Below are 27,580 nucleotides of genomic sequence, written 5' to 3'. Positions count from 1 at the left end.
ATTAGAGAAAGATTTTGCTGCTGCGATCAGGTCTGAATTGGGCCCATAATGCGATTACTAGAGCTGCTGCCACATCATGCAGTTTAAGAGATAGAGCCACTGGCATATAGATAATGGGTGCGGTGCACACAGGCCCATGGAGGGCCCACACTACACATGCTGCACCCATTTCTTGACTACTCAACCCTCTTGAGTCCCACGCCGAAGGCAGCAGCGCTGTTGAATCACTGAAAATGGTGCAGCATTTTCCACATGCGCAGTTGAGAAATCACTGGGAAAATGGCCACAGTGCTGCACGCGGGTTGGGTATGCATGACCGCCAGTCAGCATACCAATGCCGGTATCTCGGCAACAGAATGCCGGCTGGGGGAGGCGAGCGCAACAAGCCACTTGCTGGCTCGGTGGCTCACTGCACTTGCCACAGGTTCCTTTCCCACTCCATGGGTGTCGTGGACACCCACAAATGAGAATAATCCCTGCTGGTTGGCATGCCGACCATTGGTATTATGAGCAGGAGTGATTTAGGGGCCGGTATTGTGACTGTCGGTCTCCTGACCGCCGGTCACATAACTGCAACACAGGGGTGAGATATAGGGAGAGAGGCACACAGGGGGAGAGATAGGGAGAGAGGCACACTGATCAGTGAGTGCTGTAGTAGTTATACAGACTGCCGGCTCTGTCGCGGCTAGAGCGCCCTCTATGTCCGGCGCCTTACTCGGCTGCGTAGTTTGCATCATTATAGGGCCGGCACTGCTCCTGGTGACAGTGAGTGCATGTCCATGTATTGGTAATTGGAAACCTGCACTGTAGATTCACAGGTTTGTAGATGTTCTGAAAAATTTGCAGGGTGCAACAGTAAAACCTTCATATCAAAATCTAAGCTACTGCTACTTTAGCTGGGTACACACGGTGCAATTTTTTGCACTATATCACACACACTATTTGGCTAGAGTGTGATATAGTGCACTATATCGCACCGAGTGTGTGCACTATATTGTATGCAATATAGGGGGTGAATCAGATCTGATCGTAGATGTGCTAAATTTAGCACATCTATGATCAGCTTCTCTGACATGTGGGGGGAACCCCGCACGAGTGCAAAAGTATCGCATGGCGGCGATGCTTTTGCACCCGCCGAGCAGCTCCCTGCCTGCGCAGCCTAGCATCATGGGTCGCAGTGCTTCATGGGCGGCGATGCTTTTGCACCTACCGAGTAGCTCCCTGCCTGCGCAGCCTAGCATCATGGGTCGCAGTGGCTGCATGTGACATCAGGCAGCCACCGTGGCCCGCACCCACAATGGTCCGGTCATGCCAAGCATTGTCCGCACCGTGCCCCACCAATGCCGTTCTAACACCTTTGGCATGCCCCCTCCCGCCCCGTAACCGCCTCTGCCTGTCAATCAGGCGAGGCGATCACAGCCCTGAGATGCTTCTAGCATCTCACTGGGCCTCCCAGGGTGCACATACGCAGTGCAGCCACTGCGCAAGTTCACTCCCCAAAGGGCTTCAGACTGCGATCACTGCCGCTGCAGCGATCCAGTCTGAATTAGGCCCATAGTGCGGTTCTCACTCCCATGGGTCGTATCCGTTGTTCTATGTCGTATGAGCATACAGCTCAATTTTCATGTGTACGTTAACATACGATATTGTATCCGATTTGCGTCACCACAGTAAAGTGAGAAGCCATATCTTATGCTAAATCTATTGTGCTAAATATTATGCTAAATCTTACCGTGTGTATGTACTATTTCATTTGTTCAGGAGCTCAGGAAATTTCAAGGGAAATAGTGTAAGATATTTTAACATAGCCAAAATGTTATCGTGTGTACCCAGCTTTAGACCTACTACTTTATTAATTAAAACAATTATTCTTGCTTAGTCCCTCCCAGTATGAAAATTCCCCAGGTCATGTGGCCTGAAAAAAACACGAAAAACATACCCTTTTCACACCGCACAAATAACCCGGTATACTACCGGGTCGACACGGGTTGCTGTGCGGTGTGAAAGTGGCCATGGATGAATTTCTCAGGTTGCCTGACCCGGTAATTCAACTCGGGTTATAAGAAGGATTATTCCCGGGTAATTACCGGGTCAGGCACAATGTGAACAGGTTACCCGGGTCGATGCAACTCGGTACCCATTCACTGCTTAGGGTGAGGCGGCGCGGAGATGATCTCATCTTGCATCACCACCCCCACCCCTGCCCCCGATGCCAGCTCTGTCCCCGCCCCCGGATGGCAACCCGACCCAGCATATTGCCAGGTCGGAATAGTGGTGTGTAGGATCCAATTGTAAGGACCCATTTCCAATTCCCAGGTGGAACCCAGCATTGCGATCTGAACTCTGAACGCAGTAACAGTGAGCTCATTTGAGTGAGTGTCTCAGGAATTGTCAAGATCTCATTAGAAGGGAATAATGACTTGAAAATCACTGGGGACTGAAGATTTCCTTTTATCGCCAGGACGTATCATTAATTAATTATGCTTGTCACATAAAGGCAACCTGACAAAATAATGGTTTGTTTTTTTTCAGTCTCTGGATTTCCAGTACAGGGATGAGCTACAGACAATACAGTATATCAGTGTGTGTTTCTAATTCTTGAGGGAAGGGCACTGATTCCTTTCTATGTCCTGGGCTGATGAAGGGTGAGCTTAGGGCGTATGCTAGTTGCAGTCTTGAAAAGATAAGAGTACCAGGTGCCAAAGGTTATTGACACAGTCGTGTTGTATATACCTAGTGGAGAATCTGTTCTAGGGTACAAGGCAGAGCTGTCTGGAGCAGCTGAGACTCACCCTCACTTCGCCTGCAATGGCAGGAACTGGCTATAGGACTTTTTTGCTGCTGTTCCTCATACTGGAAGGTTTGATGCCATTAGGAGAAGCACAATGGCTAATATTTGGTGGGAACAAAGAAAAAGAGACAACCACAGCTGCACATAGCACTGCTAAGGAAACAGGTACAGAATGGGAATGTAAAGTTCTACAGATTAATGATTGCTTCAGTCAAAACACAGACAATGTCTACAAATACCATCATATATGTAAACAATGTATGCAAGTCTTCATATACACACTGCTTAAAAAAGATTAGTTGGTGGTGCAAATGAGGAAGAGATTCTAGGTGTAGCCAGGACAATGGAACCTACCAAGTCATATTCTTGGGTGGTTAGTAGTGTGTAATAGTGTGACTAGGCCTCTACAAACAATTTCTGGGCGTCAGCTTTCCTAGAATCCTCTATAGCTACCAGTTGTAGCCCTTCTATAATCTGTAGTACAAGTTGAGGTAACTCTTAAAGATTCATGGGGTACCCCTCCTGGGGGATGATTCTAAGTCGGACAAATCTCTGTGGATGGTTTGCAAATGGTGAGATTTGCATATTTGTGCAGATGTCCGTCCTAATCTGAATCAGACCAAACTTGTCAGGTGCTGTTTATCCATGAAACTAGGCATTTCAGGGTAGGAACTGGAGGGGAACAATGGAAACTGCCCTGATTGTGGGGGTGTTGCAGGAGTGTCATGGGACTGTCGTGGATGTTTATCTAAAGCATTATGGGGCCCATTTATCAAACAATATTTGCAGGTGTTTCTGTGGGTTAGCTGCAAATATTAAGTGTCCCCCCAATTTATGTAGGAGAGACCGCAGCAGATATCTCCTGTACCTATAGGTTTCTATGAGGGATGCAACGCTGCCCCATTTACCAATGGCTTGAATGGTAGTAGCCCATTGAAGCCTATGGGCTACACAACGCGAACCTGGCCTGGCCCGGAAGTGGTCGCTGTGCAAGTGCTGTCAGGCTCACAGAGCACATTGCAGGGACAGGCTCCTTTTGGAGCCTCTGTCACTGCCTGTGCTTACTAGTACATCCAGGTAATGTGATCACATATTGCAATGCTATCCTGGGTGCTAATATCACACCCAGATAACATTGAATGTGCAATCATTGGTAAATGGGCCCCTTTACGATTCTGAGTTGTGTGTATGGGGAAGAGACGCCTGTTTCTGATGGATCTTCTATACCTAGCACCGGTTAGTGCAAATGCCGCTGTAATTTATGATTATTACGGCAGTTTATGCTATATGTTTATGTGTTGCATGCAGATGCATGGGACCCTGGCATTAGCTATACAGAATCTTGCTTTATCATAAGATAGTAAATTTGTTTTTTAAATAGGACTCAAATTATCTTGAACTGTGAAGAATAACACATTCAAATTAGAACTTGAAGTGGTATTTTAAATAGATAAAGGCTTAAAGAATGCTTCGTTATAAACCTACAGTATTCATTTAAGTGGGTTTATTCAACAAATAAATATTCTCTGGGACACAAGTTCTCAAACTCGGTCCTCAGGACCCCACACAGTGCATGTTTTGCAGGTAACCCAGCAGGTGCACAGGTGTATTAATTACTCACTGACACATGTTAAATGGTCCACTGGTGGAGTTTATTATTTCACTTGTGATTCTGTGAGGAGACCTGCAAAACATGCACTGTGCCCCTTATAATATTTGTCTCAATAGCTAGCCACAGCCACAGTCATACTGAGCCATATTAGTCACCAGTCTTTGTTTTGATCAGTCACATCCTAAACACCGCTTTTGTTATCCTGTAACTATTGTCCCTTCATACAGTATATTTTTACGTCTGTCTTTACACCTCCTTGATAAATAAAAGTGTCTATAGTTGTCTTTATCTCAGTTACAGGTTACGGGGTTTTTTTTACACTGTTATTGTTTTGTTCTTTTAAATAATACTACAAAGTTTATTATTGATTCTCCTTTTATCTTCCCGATAACCGTCATGCCACTGCTACATTTGCCCAGATGCAGACTTCGCTGAGGAGGAATTGGATGACAGAAGCATTAAACTTACTAGTCCACCACTGCTTGGGACCACTCATCCTAGAGAACTTTTTAAAGACATTGCAGAGACTGAGATTCCTTCTGAGAAGCCAACTACACCTTTAAAGACAACTCGACTCACAGAAATGTCAACAAACAAAAGGCAGACTACCCAACCTACAAAAGGTCACACAAGCAGTACAGGGACAACAAATGACATAAAAGAGCTCCTAGGTGTGGAAGAAGAAAGAAAAGAACAACAACATCCAGAAGCCAATGAGGAGACTGTACATCCCACAAATAAGAAAGAGACCACTCATCATCTAACATCTACCACTACTACACCCCATATTGATGTCCAAACTGAGAGGAAGGTAATGTTGTAAATTTATATTTAAAAAAAAAAGCCCAATTTGAAACCTACTGACCAAAATATATTGCTGTCACTGGAGGCCATAGCAGAGTTTCTTGTTTTGCTGATCACTAAATATAATAAGCTGTTTTATTGAAACATCTAATTCTTATATAATTTAATGCAGATCTTTCCTTATGACACCCAGTTATAAGGAAATGTGGTGTATTATGAAAGTTAACTCCAAAAGGATTTTTATAAACTAAACTATAAAAAATGTATTACTAGATGAGACACATCCCAGTTGCCTATACCATACTGTTGGCTATGAATCTAACAATGCACATTCAGGGGGATATGTGCTGAGCCTTGGAGAGAGAGAGAGAGAGAGAGAGAGAGAGAGAGAGAGAGAGAGAGAGAGAGAGAGAGATAGTACCAGACAATCAGCTCCTAACTGTCATGTTGCAGGCTGTGTTTGAAAAATTACAATTAGGAACATTTTGGTTGGTAGTTTATCACTCTCCACTTTATCACTCTCCAAGGATTACTACAACTCGCCCTCAGTGTGAACTGACAGTCATGCAATAGTTCAAATAACTGCAGACAGGCAGTTTTTCTGTGAGACAAAATGCGTGTAAACTTTAAAAGTTAATAAAGGATGAAAATATATATATATATATATATAAATATATATATTTCTCTAACGTCCTAGTGGATGCTGGGGACTCCGTAAGGACCATGGGGGTAGACGGGCTCCGCAGGAGACATGGGCACTTTAAGAAAGAATTTGGATTCTGGTGTGCTCTGGCTCCTCCCTCTATGTCCCTCCTCCAGACCTCAGTTTGAATCTGTGCCCGGACGAGCTGGGTGCTGTTCAGTGAGCTCTCCTGAGCTTGCTGTAAGAAAGTATTTTGTTAGGTTTTTTATTTTCAGGGAGCTCTGCTGGCAACAGACTCCCTGCATCGTGGGACAGAGGGGAGAGAAGCAGCCCTACTCTCTGAAGATAGGTCCTGCTTCTTAGGCTACTGGACACCATTAGCTACAGAGGGATCGTACACAGGATCTCACCCTCGTCGTCCGATCCCAGAGCCGCGCCGCCGTCCCCCTCGCAGAGCCGGAAGATAGAAGCCGGGTGAGCATAAGAAGCAAGAAGACTTCGAAATCGGCGGCAGAAGACTCCAGTCTTCACTGAGGTAGCGCACAGCACTGCAGCTGTGCGCCATTGCTCCTACACACACCTCACATACTCCGGTCACTGTAAGGATGCAGGGCGCAGGACGGGGCGCCCTGGGCAGCAATTGGAACCTCTTTGGCAAAAGTTTAGCATATATACAGTTGGGCACTGTATATATGTATGAGCCCCCGCCAAGAAAATGTATATTTAAGCGGGACAGAAGCCCGCTGTCGAGGGGGCGGGGCTTCTTCCTCAGCACTCACCAGCGCCATGTTTTTTCTCCACAGCACCGCTGAGAGGAAGCTCCCCAGCCTCTCCCCTGCAGATACACGGTAGAAGAGGGTAAAAAGAGAGGGGGGCACATAATTAGGCGCAAAAATCATTATAAACAGCAGCTACTGGGTTAACATTAAGTTACTGTGTTATTCCTGGGTTAATAGCGCTGGGGAGTGTGCTGGCATACTCTCTCTCTGTCTCTCCAAAGGGCCTTGTGGGGGAATTGTCTTCAGATGAGCATTCCCTGAGTGTGTGGTGTGTCCAGAGCCGGATTAAGGGGGGGTTCCTGGGGGTAAGTACCCTGGGCCCCCCTTTCTAAAAGGGCCCCCTGCCATCCGCCACAGGTCCGATCTGCAGCGCTCCAGGATCCCCTCAGCACTGGCAGGCATACTCGTAGCCGCCGGCGCCGCATAGAAGTCAGGACAGGACAGCTGAGTGCAGCAGGAGGCGGAGGAAGTGGCCAGCCTGCTGCGCTTATAGATGCTGCTCCTGTCCCTGCTGTAGCTCCGCCGGGCGCAAACGTGCGATGCGCCCGGCACTCGTATCTACTGCTGCCGGCCTCCCGTGGTGCTTCTTGTTTTTTTCCTGCCACCGCAGGGCTCTTACATGGGGTGCACGGTGCACCCGGTTCCTGCCGCCACTGGAGCCACTCAGTGAACTTACTGGTAGGCTTTAATATTAAATCAAAAACATAATATATGTTCCTCTCCCACCCTGCACACCCCACTATCACCCTGCACACCTCGCTATCACCCTGCATCCTCTCCCACCCTGCACCCCCCCTCTCACCCTGCGTCATCTCCCACCCTGCACACCCCCTTCTCACCCTGCGTCATCTCCCACCCTGCACACCCACCTCTCACCATGCGTCATCTCCCACCCTGCACAACCCCCTCTCACCCTGCATCCTCTCCCACCCTGCACACCCCCCTCTCACCTTGCACACCACCCTCTCACCCTGCATCCTCTCCCACCCTGCACACCCCTCTATCACCCTGCATCCTCTCCCACCCTGCACACACCCCTCTCACGCTGTGTCCTCTCCCACCCCTCTATCACCCTGCGTCCTCTCCCACCCTGCACACCCCCCTCTCACACTGTGTCCTCTTTCACCCAGCATACCCCATCTCTCCCCCTGTGTCCTCTCCCACCCTGCATCCCCCCCTCTCACCCTGCGTCCTCTCCCACCCCTCTATCACCCTGCGTCCTCTCCCACCCTGCACACCCCCCTCACCCTGTGTCCTCTCCCACCCAGCACACCCCCCCCTCACCCTGTGTCCTCTCTCACCCTGCACACCCCCTCTCTCCCCCTGCATCCTCTCTCACCCTACACACCCCCTCTCTCCCACTGCGTCCTCTCCCACCCTGCACACCCCCCTCTCACGCTGTGTCCTCTCCCACCCCTCTATCACCCTGCGTCCTCTCCCACCCTGCACACCCCCCTCTCACCCTGTGTCCTCTCCCACCCTGCACACCCCCTCTCACCCTGTGTCCTCTCTCACCCTGCACAACCCCCTCTCACCTGGTGCCCCTCTCCCATTCTCTTCCTCTTTCCCTCTCCCCAATATGTCCTATTCACACTCTGCATCCCCCCTCTCACCTGGTGCCCCTCTCTCACCCTGCAACCCTCTCCCACCCAGTGTCCCTATCCCCAATATGTTCCTCTCCCACCCAGTGTCCCTATCCCCAATATTTTCCTCTCCCACCCAGTGTCCCTATGCCCAATATGTTCCTCTCCCACCCAGTGTCCCAATCCCCCACAATATGTCCCTCTCCCACCAGGTGTCCCTATCCCCAATATATCCTCCTCCCATCCTGTATCCCCCATCTCTGCCAATGCCCCCTTCCCCCTCAGTCCTTACTCCTCCATGTGTCCTCCCTCTCATCCAGTGCCTCTTAAGGACACGCCCCTTTTTCAGAGCGCACTCCTTTGATGTGCGTAACAGTACACCCTGGAGAGGACACTATATCCCAAAAAAATTTCCATACCCTCACTTCAAAATTCCCACTTCGACCACTGTATATGTGTGTGTATTATATATATATATATGTATGTATATATATATAATTCATCTGCCTGCCTCTTTATTAGGGGCCCCATTTTCTGAAGTGCCCCGGGCCCCCCATAGCCTTAATCCGGCTCTGGGTGTGTCGGTACGTGTGTGTCGACATGTCTGAGGTAAAAGGCTCCCCTAAGGAGGAGATGGAGCAAATATGTGTGTGAGGGGTGTCTCCGTCGACAACGCCGACACCTGTTTGGATATGTGTAATTAAGTGATAAGGTGAATTTATTGCACAAAAGATTAGAGAACAGACAGGGAATCTACCCATGTCTGTCCCTATGTCGCAGAGACCTTCAGAGTCTCTCAATGCTCACTATCCAAAATAATAGATACTGATATCGACACGGAGTCTGACTCCAGTGTCGACTACGATAATGCAAAGTTACAGCCAAAATGGCAGGAAAGTATTCAATATATGATTATTGTAATAAAAGATGATTTGCATATCACTGATGACTCATCTGTCCCTGACACAAGGGTACACATGTTTAAGGGGAAGAAAGCTGAGGTAAATTTCCCTCCTCTCATGATGAAAAAGAGCGGGAATCTCCAGACAAGTGACTGCAGTTTCCCACAAAGAATTCTCAGGGAATATCCTTCCCCTACTAGGGCCAGGATACGATGGGAATCTTCCCCTAGGGTGTCACGTTTGCCCAAAAGGTAGCCCTGACTTAACAGCTATCCTCAGGGATCCAACGGATAGCGTACACATTCTGGTACACTACTCAGACCGGCGATTGTGTCGGCATGGGTTTATAGCACTGTAGCAGCGTGGACAGGTACCTTATCAGCAGAGATTGAGACCCTAGTATGTATATATATATATATATGTATATATATAGATATATATATTAAAGATGCTGTCTTAAGATATACATATATAAAACATGCCCAAAGAGGCATTAGTCTACTGGGTTCTAGAGTCAACGCTATGTCGATTTCTGCTTGACGTGTCCTGTAGATATGCAATGGACAGGTGATGCCGACTTAAGAGGCATATGGAAGGCTGAGGATTTTGTGGAGAAGGGATCTCGGACCTGGTCTCCACAGCTATGGCTGGTAATTCTGATCTTTTGCCTTATATTCCTGCACAGCCTAGGAAAGCACAACATTATCAAATGCAGCATTTCGATCACAAAGAAACAAGAAAGTCCGAGGTACGTCCTTTCTTGCCAGAGGCTGGGGCAGAGGAAAGAAGCTGCACAACATAGCTAGTTCCCAGGAACAGAAGTCCTCCCTGGCCTCTACAAAATCCACCGCATGTCGCTGGGGCTCCACAGGCAGAGCTAGGCCCGGTGGGGGCTCGTCTTCGTAATTTCAGCCACAAGTGGGTTCACTCCCTGTTGGATCCCTGGGCAATAGATAGTGTGTCTCAGGGATACTAGCTGGACTTTGAGGAGATGCCCCCTCACCGACGGCCCTGCCGGCTTCCCCCCACGAGAGGGAAATAGTGTTAACTGCAATTCACAAATTGTATCTTCAACAGGTGGTGGTCAAGGTTCCCCTCCTTCAACAAGGAGGGGGTTATTATTCGACCATGTTGTAGTCCCGAAACCGGACGGTTCGGTCAGACCCATATTGAATTTAAAATCCCTGAACATATACCTGAAAGGGTTCAAGTTCAAGATGGAATCGCTAAGAGCGGTCATCGCAAGCCTGAAAGGGGGAGATTTTATGGTGTCTCTGGACATAAAGGAGGCATACCTTCATATCCCCATTTATCCACCTCATCAGGCGTACCTCAGATTTGCGGTACAGGATTGTCATTACCAATTTCAGACGTTGCCGTTTGGTCTCTCCACGGCCCCGAGAATCTTCACCAAGGTAATGGCGGAAATGATGGTGCTCCTGCGGAAGCAAGGTGTCACAATTATCCCGTACTGGGACGATCTCCTCATAAAAGCGAGATCAAGAGAGCAGTTGCTGAACAGCGTATCACTTTCTCTGGTAGTGTAACGGCAACACGGCTGGATTCTAAATATTCCAAAGTCGCAGTTGGTTCCTACGGCTCATCTGCCTTTCCTAGGCATATTTCTAGACACAGACCAGAAAAGGGTTTATCTCCCGATAGAGAGAGCTCAGGAGCTCATGACACTGGTCAAGAACCTGTTAAAACCAAAACAGGTGTCAGTGCATCACTGCACTCGAGTCCTGGGAAGGATGGTGGCATCATACGAGGCCATTCCCTTCGGCAGGTTCCATGCGAGGACCTTTCAATGGGACTTACTGGACAAGTGGTCCGGATCACATCTTGAGATGCATCGGTTAATCACCCTATCCCCCAGGGCCAGGGTGTCTCTCCTGTGGTGGCTGCAGAGTGCTCACCTTCTCCAGGGCCGCAGATTCGGCATTCAGGACTGGATCCTGGTGACCACGGATGCAAGCCTCTGAGGGTGGGGAGCAGTCACACAGGGAAAAAAGTTCCAAGGTCTGTGGGCAAGTCAGGAGACTTGCCTTCACATCAACATCCTGGAACTAAGGGCCGTATACAACGCCCTACGTCAAGCGGAGACCCTGCTTCGCGACCAACCGGTTCTGATTCAGTCAGAAGCCACCAGAATTCTTCGCTGGGCGGAGAATCACGTAAGCGCACTGTCAGCAGTGTTCATCCCGGAAGTGGACAACTGGGAAGCAGACTTCCTCAGCAGGCACGACCTCCACCCGGGAGAGTGGGGACTTCATCAAGAAGTCTTCACGCAGATTGCAAGTCGGTGGGAACTGCCACAGGTGGACATGATGGCATCCCGCCTCAACAAAAGGCTACAGAGGTATTGCGCCAGGTCATGAGACCCTCAGGCAATAGCTGTGGATGCACTGGTGACACCGTGGTCTATGTATTTCCTCCTCTTCCTCGCATACCCAAGGTGCTGAGGATAATAAGAAAAAGAGGAGTGAGAACAATCCTCATTGTTCCAGATTGGCCACAAAGAACCCGTGGCCTCTTCCTCTAAGACAGGACCTGTTGCAACAGGGGCCCTGTCTGTTCCAAGACTTACCGCGGCTGCGTTTGACGGCATGGCGGTTGAACACCGGATCCTAGCAGAAAAGGGCATTCTGGACGAGGTCATTCCTACACGGATAAAGGCTAGGAAGGACGTGACAGCTAAACATTATCACCGTATATGGCGAAAATATGTTTCTTGGTGTGAGGCCAGGAATGCTCCTACAGAGGAATTCCAGCTGGGCCGTTTCCTTCACTTCCTACAGTCAGGAGTGAATTTGGGCCTAAAATTGGGTTCCATTAAGGTCCAGATTTCAGCCCTATCCATTTTCTTTCAAAAAGAGTTGGCTTCTCTACCAGAAGTTCAGACGTTGGTAAAGGGGAGTGCTGCATATTCAGCCTCCTTTTGTGCCTCCAGTGGCACCTTGGGATCTTAACGTGATGTTAAGTTTCCTGAAATCACACTGGTTTGAACCACTTAAAGCGGTGGAGTTAAAATATCTCACGTGGAAAGTGGTCGTGCTATTAGCCTTGGCTTCGGCTAGGCGTGTGTCAGAATTAGCGGCTTTGTCACATAATAGCCCCTAACTGGTTTTCCATATGGATAGAGCAGAATTGCGGACCCGTCCACAAGTTCTGTCAAAAGTGGTGTCATCTTTTCATATGAACCAACCTATTGTGGTGCCTGTGGCTACTCGTGACTTGGAGGATTCCGAGTTACTGGATGTGGTCAGGGCTTTGAAGGTTTATGTAGCCAGAACGGCTAGAGTCAGGAAAACGGAGTCACTGTTTATCCTGTATGCATCCAACAAGCTGGGTGCTCCTGCTTCAAAGCAAACTATTGCTCGCTGGATCTGTAACACGATTCAGCAGGCTCATTCTGCGGCTGGATTGCCGCTGCCAAAATCAGTTAAAGCCCATTCCACTAGGAAGGTGGGCTCTTCTTGGGCGGCTGCCCGAGGGGTCTCGGCATTACAACTATGCCGAGCTGCTACTTGGTCAGGTTCAAACACTTTTGCAAAGTTCTACAAGTTTGATACCCTGGCTGAGGAGGACTATTGTTTGCTCAATCGGTGCTGCAGAGTCATCCGCACTCTCCCGCCCGTTTGGGTGCTTTGGTATAATCCCCATGGTACTTACGGAGTCCCCAGCATCCACTAGGACGTTAGAGAAAATAAGATTTTACTTACCGGTAAATCTATTTCTCGTAGTCCGTAGTGGATGCTGGGCGCCCGTCCCAAGTGCGGACTTTTTCTGCAATACTTGTATATAGTTATTGCCGCAATAAGGGCTATGTTATTGTTGCATCAGGGTTGAACTGATGCTCTGTTGTTGTTCATACTGTTGACTGGGTAAGTTTATCACAAGTTATACGGTGTGATTGGTGTGGCTGGTATGAGTCTTGCCCTGGATTTCCAAAATCCTTTCCTTGTACTGTCAGCTCTTCTGGGCACAGTTTCTCTAACTGAGGTCTGGAGGAGGGACATAGAGGGAGGAGCCAGAGCACACCAGAATCTAAATTCTTTCTTAAAGTGCCCATGTCTCCTGCGGAGCCCGTCTATCCCCATGGTCCTTACGGAGTCCCCAGCATCCACTACGGACTATGAGAAATAGATTTACCGGTAAGTAAAATCTTATTTTTAATCCTGGATTTTAAGTATAACATTCTCTGTAATTTACTATGCAGAATTAGGGGTTTCTTTTGTAGCAAAGCTTCTGTAGTCAAATGTTAATCATGTTGTTTATAATAGCAGGGAGTCAGTCACGTATAAGTAGAGTGTAGCATCTTGTAAATCATTTAGGACCCCTCCCAGTCTGCCCAGGAATGCCATCACTTGATGTATCATCACCAATTTCGGTAAACAGATCAAGCTGGGATGATGGGGATCGTTGTGCATAAATGTCCAACACCACACATACGTAAGCCATAAACATTCCTTACTAGAACACATTGGCTAGTAACCCTGCTGCCCTTACATATTACGGTACGAGCTAGATATTATGCTGTTCTCTCATAGATATGGTTTAATGACCCTATACACAAGAAGCAATTCTTTTAAGCGTCTATGAATTCTCTTATCAGGTGACTAAACCCAGCCCTCATGAGAAATTTATGCTGTCACAGAAATCTCAGAAATGAGATTATCAGAAATAAAAAAGGAGCAAAGTCTTCCGATAAGCCATCAACCCACTCCTTTGCACAAGTATAGTAACACACTCCTTTGCACACTTATAGTGATACATTCCTTGTTTGTACAGTTATAGTAACACATGGAAACTATGAATACAAAACAATTAGATCTACACTAAAAAGGTCTACAGTCAGTAGGTCTACCACTAATGGAAGACATGCAAGTGGTAGACAGGGTCAAAAGGTTGACAGGGTGAAAAGATCGACATGTAAAATGTAGACAGTTCAAAAGGTCGACATGGTCAAAAGGTCGACATGGCAATGGTCAACACACATATGGTAGACAAAAGTTTTTTCATTTGTTTTTTCTTCCAACTTTTTCATACTTTACCATTCACGTGGACTATGATTGGGAATAGTAACCTGCCTGTGATGCGCGGTGATGTGTAACACTAATGGGGCTTGTTTGTGGCAGAAAAATGACAAAACACACACAAAAAAACCCCACCTTTTTTGTGTCGACCTTTTGACCCTGTCGACCTTTCCTACTGTCTACCTATTCTATGTAAAACTTTTGACCCTGTCGACCTAATGCATGTCTACCATTAGTGGTAGACCTATAGACTGCAGATCTAATAACCCACACCCAAACAAGTTTGTACGTAGAGCAAAAAAACACAAGTAACTTTGTGTCTGGAACAAACCATGTTGCCATGCAAGGGGAGCAAATACAGTTATTTATTTTATGAGCAGTGTAAATACTGATTGCTTTTGCATGTAGCCCACAAATGTTAGACAGCTTTATTTGTACACTGCAATTTAGATTTCAGTTTGGACACATACCACCCAAATCTAAATCTCTGCATATGTTACATCTGCCCCACCTGGAGTGCAAAATGGTTTTGCGCAGTTGCTTGCTTTCTAACTTTACTTGCAAACATGAATCAGGCCCATGGTGCCTACTGTACATATTATGAAACACTTACAAAGATTAATTCAGGAGGCAAACACAGATGTAGCAGAATCTAGCCCATGCACTGTGAAGTGAAAATACTAACCACTGTGATACCAATGTGAAAAAATAATATTTTGGATATCATCCACTAAGCCAAGGAAACCCAACAGTTCATGTTTTCCAGATCTCCTCACAGAATCACATGTGAAATAAATAATTAGCTCTACCTATGGATCTTTTTTTCAAATGTTTCAGTGAGTAATAAATACACCTGTGCACCAGCACCTGCTATGTGACCCAGAAAATATGAACTGTTGGGAGTACTTGGGACAGAGTTTGGGAACCACTGCTCTAGGTGCATACTCACTAAGCAATTTTGAGTTTAGAGTGGCTCACTTTTGGCGTTTTGAGCTACTTTGAGCTCAAAATCTCCTAGTGTGTATGGCTGGGCGATGAGTGGTGAGCGCATCATCGTGGAAAGTGATTCACCCCCGTGAATACGCTGGGCCAGGTAAAAATGGCTCAGTGTGTATGCACTGTGCGGCTTTCCGGCCAATGAGTTTCACATTATTGCTCTGCATACATACTGGCCAAAAACGACCAGTGTGTATGCATCTTTAGTCATGAGCATAGATGATAGCAATAACAGATATAGCACAAATAAGTATGCATTTGTGAAAAAAACATTAATAGATATCTGATAATTATATATTGATATATTGCTTCTTGTTACATATAGGCTATTATAGAAGATTCAGTTTTATTGATGCCGCCATCCTCTCCAGCTTCAAATACTTTCCGTATTCAAGTGAAGGAAGAAGTTTTCACCATTCACAGTAAAGGAGAAAGAGGGGACATTGGTGAGAGCAATAGTCAAAGTATTCTGCTTAATGTAAATGCCTACAAGAATGATCAAAAAATCTTATTTTCTTATGTTGTAGATAAATTTATATACTAATTGTGCAAATGTGCAGACAGTCATTAATTGTCATTGACCGATTTGTTCTAAGCTAGTCAATATGGGCCTGCTTTAGAGTAAGGCAAGAATTCTGCTTTGTTATAGCAGTTGAGTCTCCCATATTAAATATCCGAATGAGATTGTGACATCTTTGCTTTGTGATTGCTCAGTGTACACAGACTTTGTTTCATGCAGAAAATTATTTAAAATATTGTATCAAAAAAACCTTCAGGCTATGGGGGCCATTCAATTAGTGCCGTTTTTTCGACCAGTTGAAAAAACTGCACTTTTCGCCCATTTTTAGGTTGAATTTACATTCGACCTAATCAATGCCTGTGCCGTTTTTTTGACTGGTCGAAAAATCCGGTACTGGCGAAAACCACGTGTATCGGCAAATTCGCCACTGGTACACGTGTTTTGGGAAATTGAAGGCATTTTTGCAGTTTGTTGGCGCAATCTCCACTAGTGATGAGCGGGTTCGGTTTCGGTTTCACCTTTTTTACACGGGTCCGAGGCAGGTTAGAACCTTCCCGCCTTGCTCGGCTAACCCGAGAGCGCCCGAACGTCATCATCCTGCTGTCGGAGTCTCGCGAGATTCGGATTCTATATAAGCAGCCGCGCGTCGCCGCCATTTTCACTCATGCATTGGAGATGATAGGGAGAGGACGTGGCTGGCGTCCTCTCCGTTTATTGTAGAAGTTGATTGGTTGTTTATTGCTTAATTGTGGGGAGGATTGGGGAGCAGCTGTTAGGAGTACAGTGCAGAGTTTTGCTGATAAGTGACCACCAGTTTTTATCCGTTCTCTGCCTGAAAAAAACGCTCCATACCATATCTGTGCTCAGTGTGCTGCATAATATATCTGTGCTGAGTGCTCACACTGCTTAATTGTGGGGACTGGGGAGCAGCTATAGCAGGAGTACAGTGCAGAGTTTTGCTGACAGTAACCACCAGTATACGTTGTCTGCCTGAAAAACACTCCATATCTGTGCTCAGTGTGCTGTTTTATTGTGGGGACTGGGGACCACAAGTAAAATTAATATTATATAGGAGGAGTACAGTGCAGAGTGCACTGCTGTACCTACCTCTGTGTCGTCACTCGTCATCCATTAAGTATACTATCCATCTACATTCTATACCTGTGGTGCATTTTAGTTTTGCAGTTTGCTGACAGTGTCCACCAGTATACTATATATAGCAGTACGGTAGGCCACTGCTGTACCTACCTCTGTGTCGTCACTCGTCATCCATTAAGTATACTATCCATCTACATTCTATACCTGTGGTGCATTTTAGTTTTGCAGTTTGCTGACAGTGTCCACCAGTATACTATATATAGCAGTACGGTAGGCCACTGCTGTACCTGCCTCTGTGTCGTCACTCGTCATCCATTAAGTATACTATCCATCTACATTCTATACCTGTGGTGCATTTTAGTTTTGCAGTTTGCTGACAGTGTCCACCAGTATACTATATATAGCAGTACGGTAGGCCACTGCTGTACCTACCTCTGTGTCGTCACTCGTCATCCATTAAGTATACTATCCATCTACATTCTATACCTGTGGTGCATTTTAGTTTTGCAGTTTGCTGACAGTGTCCACCAGTATACTATATATAGCAGTACGGTAGGCCACTGCTGTACCTACCTCTGTGTCGTCACTCGTCATCCATTAAGTATACTATCCATCTACATTCTATACCTGTGGTGCATTTTAGTTTTGCAGTTTGCTGACAGTGTCCACCAGTATACTATATATAGCAGTACGGTAGGCCACTGCTGTACCTACCTCTGTGTCGTCACTCGTCATCCATTAAGTATACTATCCATCTACATTCTATACCTGTGGTGCATTTTAGTTTTGCAGTTTGCTGACAGTGTCCACCAGTATACTATATATAGCAGTACGGTAGGCCACTGCTGTACCTACCTCTGTGTCGTCACTCGTCATCCATTAAGTATACTATCCATCTACATTCTATACCTGTGGTGCATTTTAGTTTTGCAGTTTGCTGACAGTGTCCACCAGTATACTATATATAGCAGTACGGTAGGCCACTGCTGTACCTACCTCTGTGTCGTCACTCGTCATCCATTAAGTATACTATCCATCTACATTCTATACCTGTGGTGCATTTTAGTTTTGCAGTTTGCTGACAGTGTTCACCAGTATACTATATATAGCAGTACGGTAGGCCACTGCTGTACCTACCTCTGTGTCGTCACTCGTCATCCATTAAGTATACTATCCATCTACATTCTATACCTGTGGTGCATTTTAGTTGTGCGCAGTATATATAGTAGTAGGCCATTGCTATTGATACTGGCATATAATTCCACCCATTAAAATATGGAGAACAAAAATGTGGAGGTTAAAATAGGAAAAGATCAAGATCCACTTCCACCTCGTGCTGAAGCTGCTGCCACTAGTCATGGCCGAGACGATGAAATGCCATCAACGTCGTCTGCCAAGGCCGATGCCCAATGTCATAGTAGAGAGCATGTAAAATCCAAAACACAAAAGTTCAGTAAAATGACCCAAAAATCAAAATTAAAAGCGTCTGAGGAGAAGCGTAAACTTGCCTATATGCCATTTACGACACGGAGTGGGAAGGAACGGCTGAGGCCCTGGCCTATGTTCATGGCTAGTGGTTCAGCTTCACATGAGGATGGAAGCACTCATCCTCTCGCTAGAAAAAAAGAAAAGACTTAAGCTGGCAAAAGCACAGCAAAGAACTGTGCATTCTTCGAAATCACAAATCCCCAAGGAGAGTCCAATTGTGTCGGTTGCGATGCCTGACCTTCCCAACACTGGACGGGAAGAGCTTGCGCCTTCCACCATTTGCATGCCCCCTGCAAGTGCTGGAAGGAGCACCCGCAGTCCAGTTCCTGATAGTCAAATTGAAGATGTCACTGTTGAAGTACACCAGGATGAGGATATGGGTGTTGCTGGTGCTGGGGAGGAAATTGACAAGGAGGATTCTGATGGTGAGGTGGTTTGTTTAAGTCAGGCACCCAGGGAGACACCTGTTGTTATCCGTGGGACGAATATGGCCATTGACATGCCTGGTCAAAATACAAAAAAAAATCAGCTCTTCGGTGTGGAATTATTTCAACACAAATGCGGACAACAGGTGTCAAGCCGTGTTTTGCCTTTGTCAAGCTGTAATAAGTAGGGGTAAGGACGTTAACCACCTCGGAACATCCTCCCTTATACGTCACCTGCAGCGCATTCATCATAAGTCAGTGACAAGTTCAAAAACTTTGGGTGACAGCGGAAGCAGTCCACTAACCACTAAATCCCTTCCTCTTGTAACCAAGCTCCTGCAAACCACACCACCAACTCCCTCAGTGTCAATTTCCTCCTTACCCAGGAAAGCCAATAATCCTGCAGGCCATGTCACTGGCAAGTCTGACGAGTCCTCTCCTGCCTGGGATTCCTCAGATGCATCCTTGAGTGTAACGCCTACTGCTGCTGGCGCTGCTGTTGTTGCTGCTGGGAGTCGATCGTCATCCCAGAGGGGAAGTCGGAAGACCACTTGTACTACTTCCAGTAAGCAATTGACTGTCCAACAGTCCTTTGCGAGGAAGATGAAATATCACAGCAGTCATCCTTCTGCAAAGCGGATAACTCAGGCCTTGGCGGTGAGAAACGTGTTTCCGTTATCCACCGTTAATTCAGAGGCAACTACTGACTTGATTGAGGTACTGTGTCCCCGGTACCAAATACCATCTAGGTTTCATTTCTCTAGGCAGGCGATACCGAAAATGTACACAGACTTCAGAAAAGAGTCACCAGTGTCCTAAAAAATGCAGTTGTACCCAATGTCCACTTAACCACGGACATGTGGACAAGTGGAGCAGGGCAGACTCAGGACTATATGACTGTGACAGCCCACTGGGTAGATGTATTGCCTCCCGCTGCAAGAACAGCAGCGGCGGCACCAGTAGCAGCATCTCGCAAACGCCAACTCGTTCCTAGGCAGGCTACGCTTTGTATCACCTCTTTCCAGAATAGGCACACAGCTGAAAACCTCTTACGGCAACTGAGGAAGATCATCGCAGAATGGCTTACCCCAATTGGACTCTCCTGGGGATTTGTGACATTGGACAACGCCAGCAATATTGTGCGTGCATTACATCTGAGCAAATTCCAGCACGTCCCATGTTTTGCACATACCTTGAATTTGGTGGTGCAGAATTATTTAAAAAACGACAGGGGCGTGCAAGAGATGCTGTCGGTGGCCGGAAGAATTGCGGGCCACTTTCGGCATTCAGGCACCGCGTACAGAAGACTGGAGCACCACCAAACATTCCTGAACCTGCCCTGCCATCATCTGAAGCAAGAGGTGGTAATGAGGTGGAATTCAACCCTCTATATGCTTCAGAGGATGGAGGAGCAGCATAAGGCCATTCAAGCCTATACATCTGGCCACGATATAGGCAAAGGAGGTGGAATGCACCTGACTCAAGCGCAGTGGAGAATGATTTCAACGTTGTGCAAGGTTCTGCAACCCTTTGAACTTGTCACACGTGAAGTCAGTTCAGACACTGTCAGCATGAGTCAGGTCATTCCCCTCATCAGGCTTTTGCAGAAGAAGCTGGAGACATTGAAGGAGGAGCTAAAACAGAGCGATTCCGCTAGGCATGTGGGACTTGTGGATGGAGCCCTTAATTCGCTTAACCAGGATTCACGGGTGGTCAATCTGTTGAAATCAGAGCACTACATTTTGGCCACCGTGCTCGATCCTAGATTTAAAACCTACGTTGTATCTCTCTTTCTGGCAGACACAAGTCTGCAGAGGTTCAAAGACCTGCTGGTGAGAAAATTGTCAAGTCAAGCGGAACGTGACCCGTCACCATCTCCTCCTTCACATTCTCCCGCAACTGGGGGTGCGAGGAAAAGGCTAAGAATTCCGAGCCCACCCGCTGGCGGTGATGCAGGGCAGTCTGGAGCGAGTGCTGACATCTGGTCCGGACTGAAGGACCTGCCAACGATTACTGACATGTCGTCTACTGTCACTGCATATGATTCTGTCACCATTGAAAGAATGGTGAAGGATTACATGAGTGACCGCATCCAAGTAGGCACGTCAGACAGTCCGTACGTATACTGGCAGGAAAAAGAGACAATTTGGAGGCCCTTGCAAAAACTGGCTTTATTCTACCTAAGTTGCCCTCCCTCCAGTGTGTACTCCGAAAGAGTGTTTAGTGCAGCCGCTCACCTTGTCAGCAATCGGCGTACGAGGTTACTTCCAGAAAATGTGGAGAAGATGATGTTCATTAAAATGAATTATAATCAATTCCTCCGTGAAGACATTCACCAGCAGCAATTGCCTCCAGAAAGTACACGGGTACCTGAGATGGTGGATTCCAGTGGGGACGAATTAATAATCTGTGAGGAGGGGGATGTACACAGTGAAAGGGGTGAGGATTCGGAGGATGATGATGAGGTGGACATCTTGCCTCTGTAGAGCCAGTTTGTGCAAGGAGAGATTGATTGCTTCTTTTTTGGTGGGGGCCCAAACCAACCAGTCATTTCAGTCACAGTCGTGTGGCAGACCCTGTCACTGAAATGATGGGTTCGTTAAAGTGTGCATGTCCTGTTTATAGGGTGGGTGGGAGGGCCCAAGGACAATTCCATCTTGCACCTCTTTTTTCTTTCATTTTTCTTTGCATCATGTGCTGTTTGGGGACTATTTTTTTGAAGTGCCATCCTGCCTGACACTGCAGTGCCACTCCTAGATGGGCCAGGTGTTTGTGTCGGCCACTTGTGTCGCTTAGCTTAGTCACACAGCGACCTTGGTGCGCCTCTTTTTTTCTTTGCATCATGTGCTGTTTGGGGACTATTTTTTTGAAGTGCCATCCTGCCTGACACTGCAGTGCCACTCCTAGATGGGCCAGGTGTTTGTGTTGGCCACTTGTGTCGCTTAGCTTAGTCACACAGCGACCTTGGTGCGCCTCTTTTTTTCTTTGCATCATGTGCTGTTAGGGGACAATTTTTTTGAAGGGCCATCCTGCCTGACACTGCAGTCCCACTCCTAGATGGGCCAGGTGTTTGTGTCGGCCACTTGTGTCGCTTAGCTTAGCCATCCAGCGACCTCGGTGCAAATTTTAGGACTAAAAATAATATTGTGAGGTGTGAGGTGTACAGAATAGACTGGAAATGAGTGGAAATTATGGTTATTGAGGTTAATAATACTATGGGATCAAAATGACCCCCAAATTCTATGATTTAAGCTGTTTTTTAGGGTTTTTTGAAAAAAACACCCGAATCCAAAACACACCCGAATCCGACAAAAAAATTTTCGGTGAGGTTTTGCCAAAACGCGTCCGAATCCAAAACACGGCCGCGGAACCGAACCCAAAACCAAAACACAAAACCCGAAAAATTTCCGGTGCACATCACTATTAATTACTCACTGACACATGTTAAATGGTCCACTGGTGGAGTTTATTATTTCACTTGTGATTCTGTGAGACCTGCAAAACATGCACTGTGCCCCTTATAATATTTGTCTCAGTAGCTAGCCACAGCCACAGTCATACTGAGCCATATTAGTCACCAGTCTTTGTTTTGATCAGTCACATCCTAAACACCGCTTTTGTTATCCTGTAACTATTGTCCCTTCATACAGTATATTTCTACGTCTGTCTTTACACCTCCTTGATAAATAAAAGTGTCTATAGTTGTCTTTATCTCAGTTACAGGTTACGGGTTTTTTTTTACACTGTTATTGTTTTGTTCATTTAAATAATACTACAAAGTTTATTATTGATTCTCCTTTTATCTTCCCGATAACCGTCATGCCACTGCTACATTTGCCCAGATGCAGACTTCGCTGAGGAGGAATTGGATGACAGAAGCATTAAACTTACTAGTCCACCACTGCTTGGGACCACTCATCCTAGAGAACTTTTTAAAGACATTGCAGAGACTGAGATTCCTTCTGAGAAGCCAACTACACCTTTAAAGACAACTCGACTCACAGAAATGTCAACAAACAAAAGGCAGACTACCCAACCTACAAAAGGTCACACAAGCAGTACAGGGACAACAAATGACATAAAAGAGCTCCTAGGTGTGGAAGAAGAAAGAAAAGAACAACAACATCCAGAAGCCAATGAGGAGACTGTACATCCCACAAATAAGAAAGAGACCACTCATCATCTAACGTCTACCACTACTACACCCCATATTGATGTCCAAACTGAGAGGAAGGTAATGTTGTAAATTTATATTTAAAAAAAAAAGCCCAATTTGAAGCCTACTGACCAAAATATATTGCTGTCACTGGAGCCCATAGCAGAGTTTCTTGTTTTGCTGATCACTAAATATAATAAGCTGTTTTATTGAAACATCTAATTCTTATATAATTTAATGCAGATCTTTCCTTATGACACCCAGTTATAAGGAAATGTGTTGTATTATGAAAGTTAACTCCAAAAGGATTTTTATAAACTAAACTATAAAAAATGTATTACTAGATGAGACACATCCCAGTTGCCTATCCCATACTGTTGGCTATGAATCTAACAATGCACATTCAGGGGGATATGTGCTGAGCCTTGGAGAGAGAGAGAGAGAGAGAGAGAGAGAGAGAGAGAGAGAGAGTACCAGCCAATCAGCTCCTAACTGTCATGTTGCAGGCTGTGTTTGAAAAATTACAATTAGGAACATTTTGGTTGGTAGTTTATCACTCTCCACTTTATCACTCTCCAAGGATTACTACATCTCGCCCTCAGTGTGAACTGACAGTCATGCAATAGTTCAAATAACTGCAGACAGGCAGTTTTTCTGTGAGACAAAATGCGTGTAAACTTTAAAAGTTAATAAAGGATGAAAATATATATATATAAATATATATATTTTAATCCTGGATTTTAAGTATAACATTCTCTGTAATTTACTATGCAAAATTAGGGGTTTCTTTTGTAGCAAAGCTTCTGTAGTCAAATGTTAAACATGTTGTTTATAATAGCAGGGAGTCAGTCACGTATGTAAATAAGTAGAGTGTAGCATCTTGTAAATAATTTAGGCCCCCTCCCAGTCTGCCCAGGAATGCCATCACTTGATGTATCATCACCAATTTCGGTAAACAGATCAAGCTGGGATGATGGGGATCGTAGTGCATAAATGTCCAACACCACACATACGTAAGCCATAAACATTCCTTACTAGAACACATTGGCTAGTAACCCTGCTGCCCTTACATATTACGGTACGAGCTAGATATTATGCTGTTCTCTCATAGATATGGTTTAATGACCCTATACACAAGAAGCAATTCTTTTGAGCGTCTATGAATTCTCTTATCAGGTGACTAAACCCAGCCCTCATGAGAAATTTATGCTGTCACAGTAATCTCAGAAATGAGATTATCAGAAATAAAAAAGGAGCAAAGTCTTCCGATAAGCCATTAACCCACTCCTTTGCACAAGTATAGTAACACACTCCTTTGCACACTTATAGTGATACATTCCTTGTTTGTACAGTTATAGTAACACATGGAAACTATGAATACAAAACAATTAGATCTACACTAAAAAGGTCTACAGTCAGTAGGTCTACCACTAATGGAAGACATGCAAGTGGTAGACAGGGTCAAAAGGTTGACAGTGTGAAAAGATCGACATGTAAAATGTAGACAGTTCAAAAGGTCGACATGGTTAAAAGGTCGACATGGCTATGGTCAACACACATATGGTAGACAAAAGTTTTTTCATTTGTTTTTTCTTCCATTTTTTTTTCAACTTTTTCATACTTTACCATTCACGTGGACTATGATTGGGAATAGTAACCTGCCTGTCATGCGAGGTAATGTGGTACACTAATGGGGCTTGTTTGTGGCAGAAAAGTGACAAAACACACAAAAAAGAACCCCACCTTTTTTGTGTCGACCTTTTGACCCTGTCGACCTTTCCTACTGTCTACCTATTCTATGTCAAACTTTTGACCCTGTCGACCTAATGCATGTCTACCATTAGTGGTAGACCTATAGACTGCAGATCTAATAATCCACACCCAAACAAGTTTGTACGTAGAGCAAAAAAACACAAGTAACTTTGTGTCTGGAACAAACCATGTTGCCATGCAAGGGGAGCAAATACAGTTATTTATTTTATGAGCAGTGTAAATACTGATTGCTTTTGCATGTAGCCCACAAATGTTAGACAGCTTTATTTGTACACTGCAATTTAGATTTCAGTTTGAACACATAGCACCCAAATCTAAATCTCTGCATATGTTACATCTGCCCCACCTGGAGTGCAAAATGGTTTTGCCCAGTTGCTTGCTTTCTAGCTTTACTTGCAAACATGAATCAGGCCCATGGTGCCTACTGTACATATTATGAAACACTTACAAAGATTAATTCAGGAGGCAAACACAGGTGTAGCAGAATCTAGCCCATGCACTGTGAAGTGAAAATACTAACCACTGTGATACCAATGTGAAAAAATAATATTTTGGATATCATCCACTAAGCCAAGGAAACCCAACAGTTCATGTTTTCCAGATCTCCTCACAGAATCACATGTGAAATAAATAATTAGCTCTACCTATGGATCTTTTTTTCAAATGTTTCAGTGAGTAATAAATACACCTGTGCACCAGCACCTGCTATGTGACCCAGAAAATATGAACTGTTGGGAGTACTTGGGACAGAGTTTGGGAACCACTGCTCTAGGTGCATACTCACTAAGCAATTTTGAGTTTAGAGTGGCTCACTTTTGGCGTTTTGAGCTACTTTGAGCTCAAAATCTCCTAGTGTGTATGGCCGGGCGATGAGTGGTGAGCGCATCATCGTTGTCCGTCGCCCTGTTTTGCCGGACGAGTGAACCACTTTCCACAGTCTCCAACTGTGGAAAGTGATTCACCCCCGTGAAAACGCTGGGCCAGGTAAAAATGGCTCAGTGTGTATGCACTGTGCGGCTTTCCAGCCAATGAGTTTCACATTATTGCTCTGCATACACACTGGCCAAAAACGACCAGTGTGTATGCATCTTTAGTCATGAGCAATAGCATAGATGATAGCAATAACAGATATAGCACAAATAAGTATGCATTTGTGAAAAAAACATTAATAGATATCTGATAATTATATATTGATATATTGCTTCTTGTTACATATAGGCTATTATAGAAGATTCAGTTTTATTGATGCCGCCATCCTCTCCAGCTTCAAATACTTTCCGTATTCAAGTGAAGGAAGAAGTTTTCACCATTCACAGTAAAGGAGAAAGAGGGGACATTGGTGAGAGCAATAGTCAAAGTATTCTGCTTAATGTAAATGCCTACAAGAATGATCAAAAAATCTTATTTTTTTATTTTGTAGATAAATTTATATACTAATTGTGTAAATGTGCAGACAGTCATTAATTGTCATTGACCGATTTGTTCTAAGCTAGTCAATATGGGCCTGCTTTAGAGTAAGGCAAGAATTCTGCTTTGTTATAGCAGTTAAGTCTCCCATATTCAAAATCCGAATGAGATTGTGACACCTTTGCTTTGTGATTGCTCAGTGTACACAGACTTTGTTTCATGCAGAAAATTATTTAAAATATTGTATCAAAAAAACCTTCAGGCTATGGGGGCCATTCAATTAGTGCCGTTTTTTCGATCAGTTGAAAAAACGGCACGTTTCGCCCGTTTTTAGGTTGAATTTACATTCGACCTAATCAATGCCTGTGCCGTTTTTTTGACTGGTCGAAAAATCCGGTACTGGCGAAAACCACGTGTATCGGCGAATTCGCCACTGGTACACGTGTTTTGCGAAATTGCAGGCATTTTTGCAGTTTTTTGGCGCAATCTCCACCCATGCTGATTCGACCACAACAACAAAAAGTGAAACGATAAAAATGGATTGAATACCCTGTGTTAAATTAGTTCTGTTTTTTCGACTGGTCAAAAAACGGCACGTAATTGAATACCCCCCTATGTGTATAAGGTATTTGGTATACAGCATATGAGACATAAATGCATTCTGTGTCTAGACTTGGCTCCTGTCCCCAAGATACAGTATCAAATATTCTAAAATATGAAGAATCCTTAATCCAAAGTATTTCTTGTCCCAAGCATTTCAGAAATGGGAGATCCAACCTGTAGTGTAAGTCGTGATCCCCTATGAGTATAAAAAGTGCACAAGCTCCATTTATGTACACTATGGGGGTGCATTGTAAGTGTGGTACACCACTGGAGATGCAGCCATTCTCGCTATATACAGTACCTGTTTGGAAGTGACTCGAGCCTAGGTGTAAAGACATGTGCTGGTGATGATGATGATCTTAGGCACTTTCTTTAAACTATGCATATAATAAAACTGAAAGGGTTGTGTCTGTACATAGCAATTTTTTGAGATAAATACACTTCTAGGGAGTGTTTATGAACTATGGAGACATAAATAAAAAAAACTGAATTTTTGTCTGTTCGTTCTGGCATAACGCAAAAACTAATGGTTGAATTTGGATTGGATTTTCACTATTGTATAGCTTAGTGACTTAGAAAGAAACTGAGGTATGTAGGATCTCAATGTGGCATCAGGGAAAGGAGCAATAAAGTAAAAAAAAAGAAATTTGACACTCGGCACGCAGAAAGTTCATGTTCCGACCATGCTTCTGCGGCACTTGACTCTGCCCAAGTTATGCAACGGAATGTGACTTAAAGTGACTGCTCTGCAGAGGTACCTGATTGAAGCAGAGATTTTAACAGGAAGTGGCACAGATGAGACTGTGTTTATACCACATACACCTCTTATCCCTAACAATTGCCTTTTCAATTCAAGCATCTGCAGTTCCCTGTATGCGTCTGCTTCACTGTGATGATCAACAAGTCACAAGGACAAATGCTCAGGGCTGCAGGCGTAGAGCTTAGGACCAACTACTTATCCCAT

At 45.2% G+C, this 27,580-nt stretch overlaps 1 protein-coding gene across 1 annotated transcript in view; it reads left to right on the top strand.

Moving 5' to 3' along the window:
• The first annotated feature begins 2,808 nt into the window (after nt 1–2,808).
• LOC135057262 (collagen alpha-1(XXVII) chain-like) overlaps nt 2,809–27,580 on the top strand; it is a 36,643-nt gene continuing 11,871 nt past the window's right edge. Inside the window, exons 1-5 of the mRNA XM_063963154.1 lie at nt 2,809–2,956; nt 4,823–5,214; nt 15,472–15,592; nt 22,520–22,911; nt 25,825–25,945. Coding sequence (XP_063819224.1) covers nt 2,809–2,956; nt 4,823–5,214; nt 15,472–15,592; nt 22,520–22,911; nt 25,825–25,945 — 1,174 coding nt within the window. The remainder of the gene's footprint in view (nt 2,957–4,822; nt 5,215–15,471; nt 15,593–22,519; nt 22,912–25,824; nt 25,946–27,580) is intronic.

This window comes from Pseudophryne corroboree, chromosome 3, assembly GCF_028390025.1.
Source record: "Pseudophryne corroboree isolate aPseCor3 chromosome 3, aPseCor3.hap2, whole genome shotgun sequence".
NCBI classification, from domain to species: domain Eukaryota; kingdom Metazoa; phylum Chordata; class Amphibia; order Anura; family Myobatrachidae; genus Pseudophryne; species Pseudophryne corroboree.
The sequence above is the reverse complement of the archived record's forward strand: the minus strand, read 5'-3'. Positions and strand labels throughout refer to the sequence as shown.